The 22,293-nt window shown below is 37.8% G+C and overlaps 1 protein-coding gene and 5 long non-coding RNA genes across 8 annotated transcripts in view; 3 read left to right on the top strand and 3 right to left on the bottom strand.

Annotated features, from left to right (window-relative positions):
• Positions 1 to 22,293, bottom strand: part of cacna2d1a (calcium voltage-gated channel auxiliary subunit alpha2delta 1a) — an 83,651-nt gene that overhangs the window by 28,469 nt on the left and 32,889 nt on the right. For 2 of the 3 annotated variants that reach the window (XM_089127295.1, XM_039668307.2), the window contains exons 5-9: positions 5,449 to 5,484; positions 5,204 to 5,333; positions 766 to 897; positions 334 to 403; positions 153 to 203 (exon numbers count right to left, since the gene is read on the bottom strand). In XM_089127295.1, the coding sequence (XP_088983421.1) occupies positions 153 to 203; positions 334 to 403; positions 766 to 897; positions 5,204 to 5,333; positions 5,449 to 5,484 (419 nt within the window). Of the gene's footprint in view, positions 1 to 152; positions 204 to 333; positions 404 to 765; positions 898 to 5,203; positions 5,334 to 5,448; positions 5,485 to 7,923; positions 8,056 to 22,293 lie in introns of those variants that run through there. The other variant, XM_089127296.1, reaches the window with a different exon arrangement.
• Positions 9,226 to 9,831, bottom strand: LOC120476973 (uncharacterized). Its single transcript, XR_005622294.2, has 2 exons — positions 9,743 to 9,831; positions 9,226 to 9,563 (listed from the first exon to the last, which is right to left on the bottom strand). It is a non-coding gene; the product is annotated as an uncharacterized LOC120476973 (long non-coding RNA).
• Positions 10,104 to 11,064, top strand: LOC120476972 (uncharacterized). Its single transcript, XR_016150164.1, has 3 exons — positions 10,104 to 10,155; positions 10,249 to 10,400; positions 10,840 to 11,064. It is a non-coding gene; the product is annotated as an uncharacterized LOC120476972 (long non-coding RNA).
• On the bottom strand, positions 12,655 to 13,291 carry LOC148965183 (uncharacterized). Its single transcript, XR_016150165.1, has 2 exons — positions 13,172 to 13,291; positions 12,655 to 12,992 (listed from the first exon to the last, which is right to left on the bottom strand). It is a non-coding gene; the product is annotated as an uncharacterized LOC148965183 (long non-coding RNA).
• LOC120476971 (uncharacterized) lies at positions 13,542 to 14,556 on the top strand. Its single transcript, XR_016150163.1, has 3 exons — positions 13,542 to 13,586; positions 13,680 to 13,831; positions 14,332 to 14,556. It is a non-coding gene; the product is annotated as an uncharacterized LOC120476971 (long non-coding RNA).
• LOC120476970 (uncharacterized) lies at positions 21,222 to 22,243 on the top strand. Its single transcript, XR_005622291.2, has 3 exons — positions 21,222 to 21,266; positions 21,360 to 21,511; positions 22,017 to 22,243. It is a non-coding gene; the product is annotated as an uncharacterized LOC120476970 (long non-coding RNA).

Below are 22,293 nucleotides of genomic sequence, written 5' to 3'. Positions count from 1 at the left end.
GGATAGTGTGGAATCTGTCACACGCAATGAAAAATTACATTATGCTGATGAACCAATTACTCAAAGTGCACAACCGAATCAGGATTCAGCTCAGTGACTTTGTGTCAGTGAGTGTATGAACTGTAACGGTAAATCACAGAGAATTCACTCACGCATCCACCAGGATCAACATGTCTTTAGGTGAAGCTGCACCCTGGATATACCTGCAAACACACACAGGAGAAAAAACATCAGGTATAACAACTGAGAGAGCAAATAAACAAAATAGCACTTTTTATCTCCCTTACATGCAAACACATATGAAGATTTAAAAAAAAAAACATGTTTACTCACCAGGGCCTTCGGCGTACATCATATAGGTCGATCTTGTTCGGTGTGTTCTTTGTGTCAACCCAAGGAGAAGCTATGGCAGATTTGATACTGGGATTATTATCGTTTAGAGTCGTTTAATTAATCAATAATCAATTAACCAAACAATCAATGAGTGAGGGAATAATTTATTTAAAAAAATAAATCAATAAATTAAAATGAATACTAAAGAAAATAGCTAAGAGGTTAACAAAGGAACGGTTCATCATGATATAACCTTCAAAATAAATAAATGTATCGTTCAGTGCACTTGTTTTTGATGTCCAGTTCTTGTATTCTTGCCCCGCTCATTGTTCACCGGCCCCTTAGCTCAATATGGCCAAATGCATCCCTCACAAAGCACTATCAGCTATGAAATGTGTGTTAACTATATTCTTATTCGTTCCAGTGCTCTACCTGGGAAGTATCGAGCCAGGCCAGTTGCACTGCCAAACACCTGCCAGAGGAGGGACGGGTCATCTTCCTTGTTCTTCCTGAAGACCTCATCCAAAGCCGCAGTCCAGTTTAGCTCATTCAGGATTATAGTGGCTGTTACAAACATAAAAATACAATATAAATCCCACTGGATGATTGTAACATACAGTCGGATAAGAAGCATCTCTAGGTCTCATGTGATTTGTTCTAGCCCAATTCAGCAATAAATCAATGAACTGGCTCTCAAAACTTCAGACACCATCATGTTAAGCTAAACTCGAAAGTGATAAACCACTTGGAGAAGCTCTGGTAGAGGAAACAACAAAGTGAATTATTAGCTAATGCAGTTCTAATGGAATTAGAGGAAAATTTCCAGAGAATGTCATAAACGGGCACTATGTCAGCGAGAGTGATGCCAACATTTTAAAAATGAACATAAATGAGTGCTCTAGCAAAGATTGTGACATCATTCCCCATGATGCCACATTAATACCATGATGACTCATTCAATAAAAATAAAAGCCTTTGATATTTCTTCTGTTGGTTCAGTATTATGATACTAAATCATTATTATATTCATTACAACCTTGGCAGTCTAATTCTGAAAGGAACTGGTGTGTTTGAACCCATGGGACATCTTTTATTACCCCTAATGCCACCCACTTCCTCTTTCCATTAAGACTCCTCCCACTCTAGGTGTGTAAATCGATACAGGCTTCACTCGAAAGCGGTCCAGACCCTATCGATATTCTTTAAAAGGGTCCATCAGCAGCCAAATGCCACATTTCATCACCCTCTATTTATATCACTCAGTCTTTCCTCCTAGTATACTCACTCTGGCTTTAAACAATTTGGAAAAATGTTCAAAAAAATATTGTGGAAAAAAAGTACGTACTCCGTTTATTGTACTCAATTTATAGCCACGCATCGTGTCCTCAGGCTCAAGTTATCTACATATATTTTTGTCCTAACCAGCCATTGGTTCACAACCCTGTTCCTCATAATTAAACATTAAACAACAAATATCTTCTGATTGGCCGAGACGGTGTAGTGTTGTTCAGCATTTTTGCTTTCAGTGTGGACAGACAAATTATTTGTTGCTAGAAACTGACATGTTAGGACACTTATGACTTACAGTATTGTTGGCGGCATCTAGCTGTGGTGTAAGTACATGATATTACATGAAATTACTGTGCCTACTCCCTCCGCCAGCCCTGTATACGGGAAGTCGCTTGATATAATGGCCTGCGCCACAGTCAGGTTGAATTTGAAGTGGTGGATTCGAAAAGCTATTTCTGCCAATAGTTTCGCATACGTTTACACGTGCTCAGATACCAGTCACTCTAGGCGTTACCCATACTATATATATACATACATACATGGCAAGCCAAAAGCTGTCACACTGGTCAAGGAAATAGCTCTGGACACACAATAGTGGTGTTGTGGAGATGATTGTGAGTGCTAATTTGCAGGATCAGTACAGAACCAAGAAAGCCTGTAATCATCCCATGAGAGGATTTCCCTTCTGCGTGCACACACACACAGACACAGAGAGAGAGAGAACAGTCCATGAAGGCCTCATAATTTACTGTTTCTAAAGGAAGTGCATTAGTGAATGAGAGTGTAGCTGATCACAAACATATTTGTGTGTGTGTGGGGGGGGGGGGATCAGATGTGGTTTCACACTCCTTCCTGTTGTTCATCCATCAGGCTGTCAGTCTTCAGGTTTAGACACAACACACATCCTTATTAGCCAACACCCATACAACCAGATCTCTATCTCTGTCAATCTCCATTTGCTTCTGTCTGGAAAGGAAGCACAAATAACTTTCCGCAAGATTAAACTCCCATTACAAAAATTTCATTTGAAATTGGAAGCGCTATGCTATGACTGTACAACTATACTTGGGACCAAAATGATCACTGGCCCAGTAGCAAATGTGTGGTTAAAAATGGAAATAACATTTAGGCAGTGATTCTATTAGGAGCTGTGACCACTGATCTATATAGAATGATAGAATAGAGAATATAGAATGTAATATAATAATATAGAATCTTATTATATAGATCAGTGGGTGTGACCTAATAAATGGTTTAAATCAAAATATATGAATCATGTAAGTAACTTACATACATCAAACAAAAACATATATATTGTATATGATATATATATATATATATATATATATATATTGTATACTCTGAGGTATACAACAGTAACAAACAATGGTATTGGTGATCAGACTCCAATTTTACATAATACCAGAATCAAAATCTTAAACCATCTCTGCCATGATACATTTTTTTTAAATATGGGAATGTGAAACTGCAATAACAGACGCAGGTAGAAATAGTTTTTTTTTTTAGAAGAGCGATCGCCGGTCGACTATGCGCCATGAGAGAGAGAGAGAGAGAGAGAGAGTATGTGGGGGAAGATTTGACGACAACTTCCATTGGTTTAAATGAATCAGGGCAGATAGTCAACAGAAAAAAACAATCTGAGCACTATGAGCACAGCCAGAGGGATCTGTGTGACATACACACGTCATCGTGCTCTCTCTTACACACACACTCTGAGCATGTCTATGTCCATCTTGAGATTGTGGTGACAGATGACACGCTGTGTTGAGGCAAAAAGTACAGATTCGTGTCTTAATAAGACACAAATACAGACAGCCCAGAGCCTCCAATAACACACACACACATATAAAAGTACACAAACACTTGAATAATCAGCCACATTATTACATAACAAACTATTATTAAATATAGAGAGTTGGGAAAAAATGTGATTTAATGAAAAATAATGAATATTGCCTGAAAACTTCACCCAGTGGCTGTCGCTGGGAAGGGGGTTATGGGTAAGCACTAAGCAATGCTGCTGGACCAAGAAAATCAGGCGGAAAGCAAAAGGTACTGAGAGTAATTTGAAGTGAGTAAAAGTAGATCAAGAGAGACAGCTGGACAGAGCGAGATGAGTCATATGATGAACACGGCTTCTTCAGTGCTCATCTAGAACACAAATATCACATCAAACTCATTTGCCTGTGAAACACTCACATGTGAGTCGACCGCTGAGGACAACAGATTTGTGCCAACACAGAGAATATAATACATCTCGTGACTCTTAAGAAGGAGCAATAGCCATTTTGACCAATATAATAGTGTTGCAAATCACAGCCAACATACACATTTGATGTTTAACATCCAGTCATAAGGGACCAATGAGATGTATCGTGGGCGGGGTTAACTAGTGAAATGCAAAAATACTTTGGCTGATATACTATACTAGTGTACTAAGCTTGCTATCTCTTGTGGAGCCCTTGAATGGACATGGTAATGAAAAAAAGTGAGTTAAAAAAAAAAAGTGAGTTGGGTTCCTCCTTGAAACTTTGAATTGTTTTGTGGTTTTAATTGTTCGAAAATACAGTAAACAGTAATATTGTGAAATATTATTACAATTTAAAATAACTATTTTCTATTAGTCTTCAGTCTTCAGTGTGACGTGATCCTTCAGAATTCATTCTAATATGCTGATTTGTTGCTCAAGAAAAAGAAAATTCTTATTATTATCAATGTTGAAAAAAGTTGTGCTGTGTGGAATCCGTGATCTTTTTTTTTCAGGTTTCTCTGATGAATATAAAGTTCAAAAGAACAGCATTCATATGAAAAATAAATATTTTAAAACATTATAAATGTCTTTACTGCCACTTTTATTTAATATAAACCACGCTTGTTGAATAAAACTATTGGTAACACTTTAGCTTTGGGTCCAATTTTCAATATTAACTATTAGCGTGCATTTTACTATATTGGCAGTTTATTAGTACTTAAGTTATAAAGAACATAATAATGCCTTATTCTATTACTACCTTACCGACTATTAATAAGTTAGGAGTTTGTTGAGGCAAAAGTCGTAGGTAATAAATAATTAAATGTATAAAGTGTCAAAAACAGATCAAACTGACTAAAATGGATTATTATAATACATATCTTTGTGTGCATCTAATATCCATCCATCCATCTATTTATTAATTAAATACTAGAGGTTACAAGCTTCTCATAATATACTAGCTTTCTCAACACTGGTAGAAACCTGAAAACACTCATAATCAATAACCTTTTAAAGCAAAAGACAGAGAGTGTGAGTTATTCTCTTGCTGCGGATATTAGGGGGTTGTGGGGTCACTCATGGGCCAGGCGTGCTAGAGCTGGACTGCTCTCTAAATTTAGTCTGTAGTTTTTCCCACATGCCTCTGGCTGTCCACACCTAACACACAGCGATAAAGCTGAGCGGTCACTGAAAGATTGATTTTATAAACAGATTTTAGTAGACCTAAAAAAGAACATGTTTAGATGAGTGTGTGTGTGTGTGTGTGGGTGTGTGTGTGTGTGTGTGTGTGTGTGTGTGTATACTCACAGCCCTCATAAATATCTGTGGGAATGTGCACTGCTGTCATATTGTATGAAACAAGGCGTTTGAAAGCAGGATCCTCTTTGAATTCTGGTCGGACCCGGTTTTGGATCATTTCCGTGTCATTAATGTGAAACTAGGAACATAAAAAAGGGAAATCTCTCAAAAAATTTTTTTAAAAATTCTTTAAATTACATCTTAATATTGTTTAGTGCTTATCATAATATGTATTTTAAAAAATGAAATCTTACCTTGTCCTTGGCATTGTAGTAGATGGTTTCATTCACCTGTTTGATAAAAAGTGACAAGACAATGTGTTTTTAAATATCTTCTATATTTTTCAAAAGTTTAAATATTCATTAAAACAGCATATCCTAAAATAAATGTATGCTTTACATATGTTTTTGTTCAGGTTCCCTTTGGAGGGAACTCTGGCTGCGTGCCAGCTGACTCTTTGGGGAACTCAGAGTGACTGCGCCTGAAGCATGTGTGCAACTATACTCTTAAAACATTTAAAACATTGACTGGCCAGCCGAGAAGTGGGAAGCGATTAGAAAAAACATTTCATGTTATCACTGTGAAGCTGCTTTGATACAATCTGTATGGTAAAAAGCACTATATAAACAAATGTGACTTGACTTGACTTGAAAAAGCAAATTAGTTGAACGTATTTTTGCAGTCACAGCTACAACCTCTACGTCAGGGCTTACCGTTCTTGTCACTTGTCACTGAGGTGACAAGATCGAGGAAAAAACCATTCTCCTCCCACATATCTAGTCCCACAATCCATCATTATTCTTCGATTGTGGGGCTTCAAGGAGTGATTATGATTTCACTTTTCTAACTTTAATGTTGCTGTCTGAGCATAAACAACATCTGCAAAGTTACAATGCTCAAAGTTCAAAGCTATTTGAAGATATTTGCTTTTAAAGAAATAGTTTTTTAAGGACTACCAACACATTCTCATCCTAGGCTGTCATACAGTGACGTTTTTGACATTTCGTCTAAATCCAACGCACATGGCACACTTTATCGTCAATATAACACATACAGAGCTTTGTTTGGGTATGGGTAGGTTTAGGTCTGGGGTAGGGTTAGAGTTAAGGTTAGACCACTAGGAGGTGCCTTCTGGCCCATATATATATATATATAGGCTATATATATATATGCCTCTCATATTGATGCTAAAGGGTGCCATGTGCTTTGGATGTAGACGAAATGTCAAAAGCACCAGTATATGCGACTTGGGATGAGACCGGGCTGGGACTAACGCTGCCTTCACACTGGCAGTTGAAATCAGCTCCGTAATACGCAATACGTTCCCAACGGATGTCGTACTACACAGTGAAAAGCGTCGGACGCGGGTAGAACAAAAATGGCGGAGAGATTAAAGTTTGATTCTGTCAGTTCTGTATGATCTCTCTGATTAGGGTTATGCTGCGTGAGGAAAGTTGCTCAGGACGTTGACATGTCAGGTCGGCTAAAAAATGTGATATAGTGGTCAATAGTTCAATGTCTACCTTCAATTTAATTGTATTAACTGCCCTTATAAACGTTAAAAAGTCATGAAAATAAAAAATGACATCACAACTTATCGTTATAAAATCAATTTTTATTTTATTAAAAGTTAATATTTCAGGTTTGTTTATCAGTACCATAGCAACGGTCAACTTCCGCTGGAATTGTCGGATAGGAACCGTCCGTAGCTTTTCGCAAGAGTTCAAATTTTTGAACGCATCCGGATGACCAACGGACACGATTTTCTTCGCACCGCACTCGGTCGGACCCGTTTCGGACCCATTCGCATGCGGTCTGCGAATCTCCATAGGAAATGAATGACTTCCGGTCGTTTCGCAGCCGCATCGGAGCTGATTTCAACTGCCAGTGTGAAGGCGGCGTAAACGACATTCCTACCGGGATAGTGACATCACCAACCCTAAAATTTACATAAACCTGCCCCCGGGAACACAGTCCATGTTGAGAAGAGGAAGAGATGTTGAAGTAGAGCACATTTGTGAGTCTGTTCAAGCTGTTGCATCCATCTTTTCACATGCAAAACGTTTGCAGTGGTGTGCCTGAACACGTTCATATTTTGGGCGAACGTGAACTGAATGTACTGTATTACTGCCTGATGAACGTTACTGTGAATGCGTTCATTCTGGTGTCTGTGAACGCACGCTCTCTCAATTTTACTTCGTACAATAGGGTGGCAGATTTCTATAGAGCTTTCCAGGCGAAAACCCGGCTAAAACACACGTAAACAGGCTTTAATTTGTAGCGGAAAACACCCAATCTGGCAACAAAGAGGCGTCGTATGATCATACGGGTTATGACGAGGTCGGTGAGGATGGGAAAAATCGTACATTTCTGTGCAAACTTTGCCCGTCGATAAAATAATTGGTGTCTTTGGTTGTATATAGGCTGTGGCAATAAAAAAAAAGCTTGCAACATATGGGGGAAAAAACTATGAATGAACTAGTTCATTTTTTGAAATATGAACTATTAACTGAACTAGTTCATTTTAAAAATATGTGAACTGAACTTTGAACTAGTTCATGTAGAAAGTGAACTTTCCCAACACTGACATCTTACCAACACTGACATGCATCTTACAACAGTTACCACACGAGCGATTTATAGATCATCATGACAGAATATACTAATCACTGACTTGAAGATAGTTAACTCCACATCAGCTAAATAACATAAATTAACCATCAACTAACCATTCAGAAACGTCCTGTTGCATTCTACATGTTGTCACTTCTGCTTGAGTCTCTCCATCATTGTCCAACTCCAGTTTAAACATAAAAGGAAGATAAGTTTCTAAAATTTTAGTGCTTGTCTGCGTGAGGTAACAAACACACACACACATGGGGTTGTTAAAGCTCCGCCCTCTGTGCCTGGATCAACAGCTAATTACCAATTAAAGGGAGTTGGGACACGCACAAAACGACGTGTTTTTACTGACCCTCAAAAAGGGACAACTTTAACATGCTGTACAAAACTATCTGTGGGGTATTTTAAGCTAAAACTTACTAAAAATACACACTCTGATGATAACAGGGACTTATTTTACATATTGTAAAAAGGGGCATTATACCACCCCTTTAAGGAGAATGGCTATGGGACAATGAACACGGTTGAAGAGACTTTGGCTGCTATATATCACTCCCCTTATGCTTCGTCGTACCTAACCCACCAAGTCATGCCGCCCAACTTTTTTCGCTGGTGGGCAAGGCATTTGATTGGAAAACCTGTGTACTACATCAGTGATATTCACCTGTCATGTCCCTGTGATTTGATGGTTAACTTCCGGGTTATGTTTAGGGGTAAGGATATTGTTAGGACCAAATTAACAGACAGGAATGTTGCTCCATAGACCACAAAATATGTTGACCCAGGAACATGTCTTACAAAATCATGGTAACCAGATTCGGTACAGCTCACACTGAGGTCACTTTCAAACTAAGCACCTTTCTGTTGGTCAACACACCAAATTACACATGACCAACTTGAAGCTCTTGCAAAAATCTGCATGGAGAAATCTTTAGCCTTCACGCAAATGTTCAAATCCCTTGGAGTCCATTTGAAATGGCCCACTTAAAAATACCCTGACTTTAATATTTTAATAATATGAGTGATTGATGTGTATTATCTCATGATAAAGACTGGCTAAAACATAGAAACCTCAGATGTGGATGTGTAGACAAATACAGCACCAGTGAACACCTTCAGATAGATAGCCACATGCATAAACACACTCAGTTTCATACAAGAAGCACAAAATAAAACTAGATTGCAGCTGTCAGGACTAATGATGTGCAAGAGTTACTAGAGTTTTACATTGAAAATGCAATTATGGGCTTTAATGGAGATAGTGTAATGATTAATCCACCAAAGGAGAGTTGAATTGAACCCATGAGCGTTTTCTTACAAAAACAAAACTACTTAAACATGATTTGAAACATAAAACTTAACAAACAGCATTACATGAAACAAAGCAAGACAAGAGACAATAACATGAGGGCTGTATATAGTAAGGACCAATGACATAAGCCACACGAAAGCAATGAACCATTGAGCTTCATGTTGCTTTATGTCATCTAGCCAGTTTTATTTGTCCATTTGTGCTTAATCCATGGAGAAACACCAGCTTTTACAGCAAACAAGATAGCAAGCTACAAGCTACCAAACGCACAGAAGCTTTGAACCGGAAAACGACAACCAACTTCCAGTTCAAAGCCGCTATTATTTTGCTAACTAGGAAATTTGCCAACCATGAAATTGGTGGATAGGGAAGCACAAGATGTTATCAGATGAAGGCAAGAAAGTCACTTGACCAACAGGAACATGACGAAATCTACTGAAAGAAAAGAAAACATGGACATGAAACAAAACAACAACCAACTCAGACAAACATATTTTCTCTCTGTTTTCAAATGTTAAAACGCCACTCACAAGAAGCAAACCATAACCAGATGCACACTTTCTAGTTGTCAATGATATATTGTGTTAAAGTTTATTTCTTTGAGTTTGAGTTACCTGCATGTGGAAAGTGGAGGTTTGAGGGCAGCCTGGGCCGCAGAGCTCCAGTGGAGGTCCATTCCTAAAGGACTGGATGGTGTCAGTGGCTGCCGTTTTATACTGCTGGGTTAATCCATGTTGCCAATTAGCAGGGGGGGGGGGGGGGTGATTTATTGTATGTTAGTTTTGTTTATTCTATTTACAGATTACGTGTTTATTTTCTATTATAATTAGTTGAGTAAGTTTATTTTATGACCTCTTTATTGACAATTTGAGTTAATTATTTTATTTTATTGTAATTGTTAAGTGATGATTGTGGTGTCCCCTGTGTATGTTCAATGGACTAGTCCTCTGTATATATAAGTTCCCCATGCGTCATTGGGAAGATGGGAAGGTCATGTTGGGTGATTTGATTGCTGGCCGTTATGGGGGTGAGTAACCATATTTTGTAAGTTAATCATGCATTCAAACTGACTCTGCCCAGCCTGTTTGCGTTGTCGTATGAGCACATATATTTCTCCTAGCTAAACAGGGAAGATCATGCTACGTCACTGATGGTCACACCATGGCATCTGACCAATCAGAAGTTGCGCTGAGCATTTCAAACTTCAGTGTCGTTCCGGATCTTGGAAAGTGAGGTTGTGCGCTAATACCTACTCCCACATCAGCGCTACTGGTGAGACTATATTTGATCATTCGACCTGTTCAGGTAAAATTAGCGCAAGTGCTAGAATGTCCATATTTAGACATGCGCCCTATGCGTATAGAAAAGCCGTACTAGGGTATTTTTTTTTTCTACAAATAATGCATTATAACCACAGTCTATGATCAGGACCATAATATTTACTAGTGCATTGAATGTTATCAAAGGTTTGAAGAACATTATAAAGTGATCCAGTGGCAAACGCAAAACATTTATAGACATTTTCAAGCCATATTAGATATTGAAATATGTGTGGTTTTGGTCTGTTTTATGACCTTTTTAACAGACCAGTCCAATGTTACTCACTTATTTTTCTTATTTAAATTTCAGTAGATCTGCACTTCACTGTTACTCAACAAATAACTCAAACTGGGTTTGATATTGACTCAAATGTACTCTCTGTTCTTTGCAGCTATCTACGCGAATCTTTTACGGCAAGAGGGAGACGGTTGTGCCAGCCCACCCCAGCATCAGTGATTCGGGCTCTGAGGAGGAAGATGATGATGTGGCAGACCCTGACTTCTTCCCAACCACCCACAACCTAGACACTCCAGGCCAGAGTGATATAGGCCCCTCTGCCAAGGGGTGTAATTTAATTTAAAATGTTCCTAATTAAATATTTTTATCTTGTTAACAAGTCTGTGTGTTTTTATTATTTTTTTATACACTTTTAAGGGGGAAAAAATATCATAGACCGAGGAACCATATATGTTAATTTCATTGCCCTTGATTTCCAACTTAAAAAAATTTAAAAACTCACAAATGTTTCAGTCTTTTATCCTCCAACAACACTCTATGGTTGAAATTTAGAATTTCCAATAATTTCATTAAGTGCACTATAAAGGGTTAAGTTGGGTTTGTTTAGTTGCCCCTTTTTTTGTTATGGGCCCAGACTTGACTTCATTATCTTTCATTCCTTCAACTAGTTTGATTTTGTAACTTTATTTTTTAGTATTTAATAAGTCATTTTTTGATTGGAAATCCTGTGTAATTTGCCCTTGACTGCTTGGTCCCTCACATGCTTCTACGTCAGTGATATTCACCTGTCATGTCCCTGTGATTTGATGGTTAACTTGCGAGTAGGGGTAAAAATATTGTTAGGACCAAATTTACAGACAGGAATGTTGTTCCATGGACAACAAAATATGTTGACCCAGGAACATGTCTTACAAAATCACAGTAACCAGATTCGGTACAGCTCACACTGAGGTCACTTTCAAACTAAGCACCTTTCTGTTGGTCAACACACCAAATTACACATGACCAACTTGAAGCTGTTGCAAAAATCTGCACGGAGAAATCTTTAGCCTTCACGCAAACGTTCAAATCCATTGGAGTCCATTTGAAATGGCCCACTTAAAAATACCCTGACTTTAATAATACGAGTGATTGTTTTTTTATCTCATGATAAAGACCGCCTAAAACATAGAAACCTCAGATGTGGATGTCTAGACAAATACAGCACCAGTGAACACCTTCAGATAGATCGCCACATGCATAAACACACTCAGTTTCATACAAGAAGCACAAAATAAAACTAGATTGCAGCTGTCAGGACTAATGATGTGCAAGAGTTACTAGAGTTTTACATTGAAACTGCACTTATGGGCTTTAATGGAGATAGTGTAATGATTAATCCACCGAAGGAGAGTTGAATTGAAGCCATGTGCATTTTCTTACAAAAACAAAAAAAATGAAAAATGTTGAGACTATATTTGATCATTCGCCCTGTTCAGGTAAGATTAGCGCAAGTGCTAGAATGTCCATATTTAGACATGCGCCCTATGCGTATAGAAAAGCCGTACTAGGGTATTTTTTTTTTCTACAAATAATGCATTAAACCACAGTCTATGATTATAAGGACAATAGTATTTACTAGTGCATTGAATGTTATCAAAGGTTTGAAGAACATTATAAAGTGATCCAGTGGCAAACGCAACACATTTATAGACATTTTCAAGCCATATTAGATATTGAAATATGTGTGGTTTTGGTCAGTTTTATGACCTTTCTAACAGTTTTTAATACTTATGATATTTTGCACTTCTTATATATTTACATAAATTGACAGACCAGTCCAATGTTACTCACTTATTTTTCTAATTTAAATTTCAGCAGATCTGCACTTCACTGTTAAAAAAAAAACATCTTAAACATGATTTGAAACATAAAACTTAAACAAACAGCATTACATGAAACAAAGCAAGACAAGAGACAATAACATGAGGGCTGTATATAGTAAGGACCAATGACATAAGCCACACGAAAGCAATGAACCATTGAGCTTCATGTTGCTTTATGTCATCTAGCCAGTTTTATTTGTCCATTTGTGCTTCATCCATGGAGAAACACCAGCTTTTACAGCAAACAAGATAGCAAGCTACAAGCTACCAAACGCACAGAAGCTTTGAACCGGAAAACGACAACCAACTTCCGGTTCAAAGCCGCTATTATTTTCCTAACTAGGAAATTTGCGAACCATGAAATTGGTGGATAGGGAAGCACAAGATGTCATCAGATGAAGGCAAGAAAGTCACTTGACCAACAGGAACATGACGAAATCTACTGAAAGAAAAGAAAACATGGACATGAAACAAAACTACAACCAACTCAGACAAACATATTTTCTCCATGTTTTCAAATGTTAAAATGCCACTTACAAGGAGCAAACCATAACCAGATGCACACTTTCTAGTTGTCAATGATATATTGTGTTAAAGTTTATTTCTTTGAGTTTGAGTTACCTGCATGTGGAAAGTGGCGGTTTGAGGGCAGCCTGGGACGCAGAGCTCCAGTGGAGGTCCATTCCTAAAGGACTGGATGGTGTCAGTGGCTGCCGTTTTATACTGCTGGGTTAATCCATGTTGCCAATTAGCAGGGGGGGGGGGGGGGGTGATTGATTATATGTTAGTTTTGTTTATTCTATTTACAGATTACGTGTTTATTTTTTATTATAATTAGTTGAGTAAATTTATTTTATGACCTCTTTATTGATAATTTTAGTTAATTATTTTATTTTATTGTAATTGTTAAGTGATGATTGTGGTGTCCCCTGTGTATGTTCAATGGACTAGTCCTCTGTGTATATAAGTTCCCCATGCGTCATTGGGAAGTTGGGAAAGTCATGTTGGGTTGATTTGATTGCTGGCCGTTATGGGGGTGAGTAACCATATTTTGTAAGTTAATCATGCATTCAAACTGACTCTGCCCAGCCTGTTTGCGTTGTTGTATGAGCACATATATTTCTCCTAGCCAAACAGGGAAGATCATGCTACGTCACTGATGGTCACACCATGGCATCTGACCAATCAGAAGTTGCGCCGAGCATTTCAAACTTCAGTGTCGTTCCGGATCTTGGAAAGTGAGGTTGTGTGCTAATACCTACTCCCACATCAGCGCTACTGGTGAGACTATATTTGATCATTCGCCCTGTTCAGGTAAGATTAGCGCAAGAGCTAGAATGTCCATATTTAGACATGCGCCCTATGCGTATAGAAAAGCCGTACTAGGGTATTTTTTTTCTACAAATAATGCATTATAACCACAGTCTATGATTATAAGGACAATAGTATTTACTAGTGCATTGAATGTTATCAAAGGTTTGAAGAACATTATAAAGTGATCCAGTGGGAAACACAAAACATTTATAGACATTTTCAAGCCATATTAGATATTGAAATATGTGTGGTTTTGTCAGTTTTATGACCTTTCTAACAGTTTTTAATAATTGTAATGATATTTTGCACTTCGTATTGTATATTTACATATATTATGACAGACCAGTCCAATGTTACTCACTTATTTTTCTTATTTAAATTTCAGTAGATCTGCACTTCACTGTTACTCAACAAATAACTCAAACTGGGTTTGATATTGACTCAAATATACTCTCTGTTCTTTGCAGCTATCTACGCGAATCTTTTACGGCAAGAGGGAGACGGTTGTGCCAGCCCACCCCAGCATCAGTGATGCGGGCTCTGAGGAGGAAGATGATGATGTGGCAGACCCTGACTTCTTCCCAACCACCCACAACCTAGACACTCCAGGCCAGAGTGATATAGGCCCCTCTGCCAAGGGGTGTAATTTAATTTAAAATGTTTCTAATTAAATACTTTTATCTTGTTAACAAGTTTGTGTGTTTTTATTGTATTTTTATATATACACTTTTTAAGGGAAAAGAATACCCTAAACTGGTGAGGAACCATGTATGTTAACTTAATTGCCCTTGATTTCCAACCTAAAAAAATTTAAAAACTCACAAATGTTTCAGTCTTTTATCCTCCAACAACACTCTATGGTTGAAATTTAGAATTTCCAATAATTTCATTAAGTGCACTATAAAGGGTTAAGTTGGGTTTGTTTAGTTGCCCCTTTTTTTGTTATGGGCCCAGACTTGACTTCATTTTCATTCATTCCTTCAACTAGTTTGATTTTTAGGGCCCAAGCCCTGAAAGGGCGAAGGCCCTATTGTTTTCCTTGGGATTATTATTCTTCTTTAGTATTATTATTATTTTACTACCTTTTGGGCACTTTTGGGGCCCTTAACGTGCTCGAAAACTCTTGAAACTTTGCACACGGGTCAGAACCCGCGGCCATCAGAGCCGGGCTGAAGCTGGTACCCGGGCGTGGCAGGGGGGCTCGTCAGCGCCCCCTGGAACAGGGTCCGAACACTCGGTCCATAACTCAAACACGCTTGCATGTAATAATATGAAACTCGGTACACATGTTGATCTCATCGTTTCATCTATACCTCACACTCTTACTTTTTACCCCAGCCCAACAGGAAGTCGGCTATTGAGGTTTGTTTGTAAAACGCTCGCAATGGAATGTCAAATACTCCTCCTAGAGCTTTGATCCAAATTCGACGAAACTCGGTCAGCGTGAAGTCAAGACATTGAGGATGAAAGTTTGCGAGGGGATTTTTGATATCTCGAACGGTTTGTCCGTGGCGAGGAAACAAAATCATGGCGAGAAACGTGAAACAGGAAGTGTGTTATAACTTCAGCATACATTAACTGATCTTGATGAAACTTCAGCAGTGTGTTCGCTGTAAGAGGACGATCACATGGATGTGACTATTGTGAGTCAAAGTTATAGCGCCACCAACTGGCAGCAGGAAGTGTGTCACTTTCAAAATGCTTAGATATCACCCTTTTATTTTTACCCGATTTGCTTCAAACTTCATATGTATAATGTAAACATACGGCAGATGAAGACCTGTGAATGGATTCTTGATATCTTTGAAACTGTTGCCGTGGCGACGCATCAAACTTTACCCTTCTTTTAGGATGCTTTTAGGATGCTTTTGAGACCCTTAGCATGCTTCAAATTGCATGAAACTCGACAGACACATCACATTTATTAGCCAGTAGACATGTGCAAAGTTGCAGAAACGGGCGTGGTGAGGGCTCAGTAGCGCCACCTTTTGACAAAAGTGGGGTGGTTAGTTTTAACTAGAGTTACAAAAATTGGTATGTATATTGTACTCCTCGAGCCGGACAACTTTTTAATTGACACTTATTAGCTAGGACCCACAGAAAGTCAGATATTTTTGTTTGAATATGGCCACTCTGAGCCTACATGTCTCTGTGTCTCTGTGTCTTTGGCTGGCTGGCTGGCTGGCTGGCTGGCTGTCTGTGTGTGTGTGTGTGTTTGTGTGTGTGCAGGGGGAGGGGGCTTAACCATTTCACTGCTGTGTGTATGACCTGCATAAAGAAAATACATTTCTCAAGCCTGGTATTTTTTAAATAAGTTTTTATTTTTATTTTTTATAAGTAAAAGCATATAACTAGTTTAATTGTAGTGAATTGACAATAGTTTTATATAATTAGTTTATTAATCAGATTAACTTGGTCAATAAACTTGGTCTGAAAATTTGGTCCATAAATCAAACACACTTGCATGTAATAATATGAAACTTGGTACACATATAGATCTCATCGTTTCATATATACTTCACACTCTTACTTTTTACCCCAGCCCAACAGGAAGTTGGCTATTTAGGGTTGTGTTTAAAACATATGCAATGGAATTTAAATTATTGCTCCTAGAGCACTGAACCAAATTCGACGAAACTCGATCAGCGTGAAGTCAAGACATTAAGGATGAAAAAGTGCCACGGGATTTTTGATATCTCGAACGGTTTGGCCGTGGCGAGGAAACGAAATTATGGCGAGAAACATGAAACAGGATGTCTGTTATAACTTCAGCATACATTAACTGATCTTGATGAAATTTCAGCAGTGTTTTCGCTGTAAGAGACCGATCACATGGATGTGACTATTGTGAGTCAAAGTTATAGCGCCACCAACTGGCAGCAGGAAGTGTGTCACTTTCAAAATGCTTTGAAATCACTCTCTTATTTTTAACCGATTTGCTTCAAACTTCATCTGTATAATGTAAATACACGGCAGATGTAGACCTGTGAATGAATTTTTGATATCTTTGATACTGTTGCCGTGGCAACGAAACAAACTTTAACATTCTTTTTTGATGCTTTTGGGACTCTTAGCATGCTTGAAATTGCTTGAAACTCAACAGATACATCACATTTATTAGCCAGTAGACATGTGCAACTATGGCAAAATATTAAAGTAATGTCAAAAAAGTAAACACTAAAAGCCTCATATCTTCTAAAAATGTAATTATACATCATTTGTTTCTAAATTAAATTATACAAATATTATAACTTCCCCAATTTTTCCCTTTTTTCATTTAAGAATTATGTTTACGTTCAAAAACAGCCAGAATTGTTGTAAAATTCAGAAAAAAATAATAATCTGAGTCATACGTAGTGCTATACTGCCCTCTTGTGTTCAATATCAGGTAGGCCTATTGTGTATATTCCCACCGGTTAATCAACGTGTGACTCCGCTGGGACTTGGGAGCTTTTAAATCGCTTACTTAAAACCGAAAGTCAAAATACGGATGTCCGCACAAGACATTAATGGTGTGGAGTAGAGCGAGCATTTTAAATAAATTCCTATTAAGTAGGATTGAACTAAACAGAAAGAATGTTCACTCTGTTCTGCTGGTTCCTCGCTGGTGGATCATATGATTACTTTGTCATAATCTATGACAAAAATGCTGTTATAAACTATATTAATAATAGATAATACACATTGCTCTTATTTTTAAAAAATACATTCATGAAAAACAAGATAACAAAAAACATAAAAAGATATAGCCATGGCTGCTATAAATGTTTGAAATGCATAGGACAGATGTTTAATGACGCAGCAACATATAATTGAAAGGCAATTAATAATCTGTCATTACGTCACTGCATTATGATATTACGGCTCTAATACGGTGCAGCACAAAGCACTTATGTGCATCCCGAGCGGAGAATGATGTGCTTGAAGCCACATGAAGTTACAGCGCATTGAGTCCGTATTGAAAAGTTCAAAGCACAAAGGAAATACATATTTATGAACAGTGTATTATACATTATCTATCTATGCAATAGTTTATTGAGCCTTTTCTTTTAAAGGTTTTAAATTTCAGTTACTGTGTGCGTGAAGAACAATTATAGTGCTCTGACTCTAGTGTTGTGATCTAACCGACAGCGTCCGACACCCGGTAGAAAGTAACACGATTAAGTTACAGCAATAAAGTCCAGCAAGAAAAAGTTTCTTCATTCGAAAATATAGACCTTTAGACCTTTATCTTAAAGACCCAGTATAATAGGATTAACATTGAATCATCTTGAAGATCGTTTCATCATTGACTGTAACCGAATGCGACGTGCTGTTTGAATGCTGAATGGAGAATGACTGACAGGCGCAGAGAGGGAAAAGTTTACGTGTTCTTGAATTTAATGACTTAAATATTAATTTCTATATCACATAATAGCTTCAGAACACTTATAATACAGTACACAAAAACTTTATGGTACTTTAGAAAGTTTTTGTGCCTTTGTGCCTTACATAGAATAGTATATGCACAATATAGAATTTGAATCAGCCTCGTCAAAGATGGCAGTGTCAGAGCCGATACCGATCCTGAGTATCTAATCGGCGCACTTCTTTTCAACAGTCAAATTGAAATTGAAATTGCTTGAAACTCAACAGATACATCACATTTATTAGCCAGTAGACGTGCAAAGTTTCAGAAACGGGCATGGTGCAAGGACTAAATAACGCCACCTTTTGACAAAAGTGGGGTTGTTAGTTTTATCTACAGTTACAAAAATCAGTATATACATTGTACTCCTCAAGCCGGACAACTTTCTATTACATAGTCATTAGCTCGGACCAAGAGGAAGTCCGATATTTTGGTTTGAATATGGTGAGCCTCTCTCTGAGCCTACGTCCCTGTATGGCAAGCCCTTTTAACATTTAAAAGCTAAGTTTGCCTATCCGGAATTAACATTGTAGATATCAACAACGTCTTTCTGTCTAGTCGTAATTACATTTTGGATAGTTTGTATTATCATTTAAGATATCTGTAACATAATTTTGACTAGTCGAAATGACAGAGTATGGCAAGCCGTTTTAACATTTAATCATGAAAGGGCCAAAGCCTTTGGCACCGCCACCCGGGTGCCTTTAGGTAACTAAAGGAACCGGGGTTGCGGTGCCACCGGCTTGGGCCCGCCATCGCTGCTCGCAGCTATATTTTAACTTTATTTTTTAGTATTTAATAAGTCATTTTTTGATTGGAAATCCTGTGTAATTTGCCCTTGACTGCTTGGTCCCTCACATGCTTCTACGTCAGTGATATTCACCTGTCATGTCCCTGTGATTTGATGGTTAACTTGCGAGTAGGGGTAAAGATATTGTTAGGACCAAATTTACAGACAGGAATGTTGCACCATAGACAACAAAATATGTTGACCCAGGAACATGTTTTACAAAATCATGGTAACCAGATTCGGTACAGCTCACACTGAGGTCACTTTCAAACTAAGCACCTTTCTGTTGGTCAACACACCAAATTACACATGACCAACTTGAAGCTGTTGCAAAAATCTGCACGGAGAAATCTTTAGCCTTCACGCAAACGTTCAAATCCCTTGGAGTCCATTTGAAATGGCCCACTTAAAAATACCCTGACTTTAATAATACGAGTGATTGTTTTTTTATCTCATGATAAAGACCGCCTAAAACATAGAAACCTCAGATGTGGATGTGTAGACAAATACAGCACCAGTGAACACCTTCAGATAGATAGCCACATGCATAAACACACTCAGTTTCATACACGAAGCACAAAATAAAACTAGATTGCAGCTGTCAGGACTAATGATGTGCAAGAGTTACTAGAGTTTTACATTGAAACTGCAATTATGGGCTTTAATGGAGATAGTGTAATGATTAATCCACCAAAGGAGCGTTGAATTGAACCCATGAGCGTTTTCTTACAAAAACAAAAAAATATGAAAAATATTGAGACTATATTTGATCATTCGCCCTGTTCAGGTAAGATTAGCGCAAGTGCTAGAATGTCCGTATTTAGACATGCGCCCTATCCGTATAGAAAAGCCGTACTAGGGTATTTTTTTTTTCTACACATAATGCATTATAACCACAGTCTATGATTATAAGGACGATAGTATTTACTAGTGCATTGAATGTTATCAAAGGTTTGAAGAACATTATAAAGTGATCCAGTGGCAAACGCAACACATTTATAGACATTTTCAAGCCATATTAGATATTGAAATATGTGTGGTTTTGGTCAGTTTTATGACCTTTCTAACAGTTTTTAATACTTATGATATTTTGCACTTCTTATATATTTACATAAATTGACAGACCAGTCCAATGTTACTCAGTTATTTTTCTAATTTAAATTTCAGCAGATCTGCACTTCACTGTTAAAAAAAACAATTTAAACATGATTTGAAACATAAAACTTAAACAGCATTACATGAAACAAAGCAAGACAAGAGACAATAACATGAGGGCTGTATATAGTAAGGACCAATGACATAAGCCACACGAAAGCATTGAACCATTGAGTTTCATGTTGCTTTATGTCATCTAGCCAGTTTTATTTGTCCATTTGTGCTTCATCCATGGAGAAACACCAGCTTTTACAGCAAACAAGATAGCAAGCTACAAGCTACCAAACGCACAGAAGCTTTGAACCGGAAAACGACAACCAACTTCCGGTTCAAAGCCGCTATTATTTTCCTAACTAGGAAATTTGCCAACCATGAAATTGGTGGATAGGGAAGCACAAGATGTCATCAGATGAAGGCAAGAAAGTCACTTGACCAACAGGAACATGACGAAATCTACTGAAAGGAAAGAAAACATGGACATGAAACAAAACTACAACCAACTCAGACAAACATATTTTCTCTATGTTTTCAAATGTTAAAACGCCACTTACAAGAAGCAAACCATAACCAGATGCACACTTTCTAGTTGTCAATGATATATTGTGTTAAAGTTTATTTCTTTGAGTTTGAGTTACCTGCATGTGGAAAGTGGAGGTTTGAGGGCAGCCTGGGACGCAGAGCTCCAGTGGAGGTCCATTCCTAAAGGACTGGATGGTGTCAGTGGCTGCCGTTTTATACTGCTGGGTTAATCCATGTTGCCAATTAGCAGGGGGGGGGGGGATGATTTATTATATGTTAGTTTTGTTTATTCTATTTACAGATTACGTGTTTATTTTTTATTATAATTAGTTGCGTAAGTTTAGTTTATGACCTCTTTATTGTTAATTTGAGTTAATTATTTTATTTTATTGTAATTGTTAAGTGATGATTGTGGTGTCCCCTGTGTATGTTCAATGGACTAGTCCTCTGTATATATAAGTTCCCCATGTGCGTCATTGGGAAGTTGGGAAGGTCATGTTGGGTTGATTTGATTGCTGGCTGTTATGGGGGTGAGTAACCATATTTTGTAAGTTAATCATGCATTCAAACTGACTCTGCCCAGCCTGTTTGCGTTGTTGTATGAGCACATATATTTCTCCTAGCCAAACAGGGAAGATCATGCTACGTCACTGATGGTCACACCATGGCATCTGACCAATCAGAAGTTGCGCCGAGCATTTCAAACTTCAGTGTCGTTCCGGATCTTGGAAAGTGAGGTTGTGCGCTAATACCTACTCCCACATCAGCGCTACTGGTGAGACTATATTTGATCATTCGCCCTGTTCAGGTAAGATTAGCGCAAGAGCTAGAATGTCCATATTTAGACATGCGCCCTATGCGTATAGAAAAGCCGTACTAGGGTATTTATTTTTTTTCTACAAATAATGCATTATAACCACAGTCTATGATTATAAGGACAATAGTATTTACTAGTGCATTGAATGTTATCAAAGGTTTGAAGAACATTATAAAGTGATCCAGTGGGAAACGCAAAACATTTATAGACGTTTTCAAGCCATATTAGATATTGAAATATGTGTGGTTTTGGTCTGTTTTATGACCTTTTTAACAGTTTTTAATACTTGTAATGATATTTTGCACTTCGTATTGTATATTTGCATATATTATGACAGACCAGTCCAATGTTACTCACTTATTTTTCTAATTTAAATTTCAGTAGATCTGCACTTCACTGTTACTCAACAAATAACTCAAACTGGGTTTGATATTGACTCAAATATACTCTCTGTTCTTTGCAGCTATCTACGCGAATCTTTTACGGCAAGAGGGAGACGGTTGTGCCAGCCCACCCCAGCATCAGTGATGCGGGCTCTGAGGAGGAAGATGATGATGTGGCAGACCCTGACTTCTTCCCAACCACCCACAACCTAGACACTCCAGGCCAGAGTGATATAGGCCCCTCTGCCAAGGGGTGTAATTTAATTTAAAATGTTCCTAATAATAATTAAAAATGTTCCTAACTAAATATTTTTATGTTGTAACAAGTGTGTTTTTATTATATTTTTATACACTTTT

Source organism: Pimephales promelas, chromosome 24 (genome assembly GCF_988280905.1).
Source record: "Pimephales promelas chromosome 24, fPimPro1.hap1.1, whole genome shotgun sequence".
Lineage (NCBI taxonomy): Eukaryota > Metazoa > Chordata > Actinopteri > Cypriniformes > Leuciscidae > Pimephales > Pimephales promelas.
Note: the sequence above shows the minus strand (reverse complement) of the source record. Positions and strands in the feature narration are given on the sequence as shown.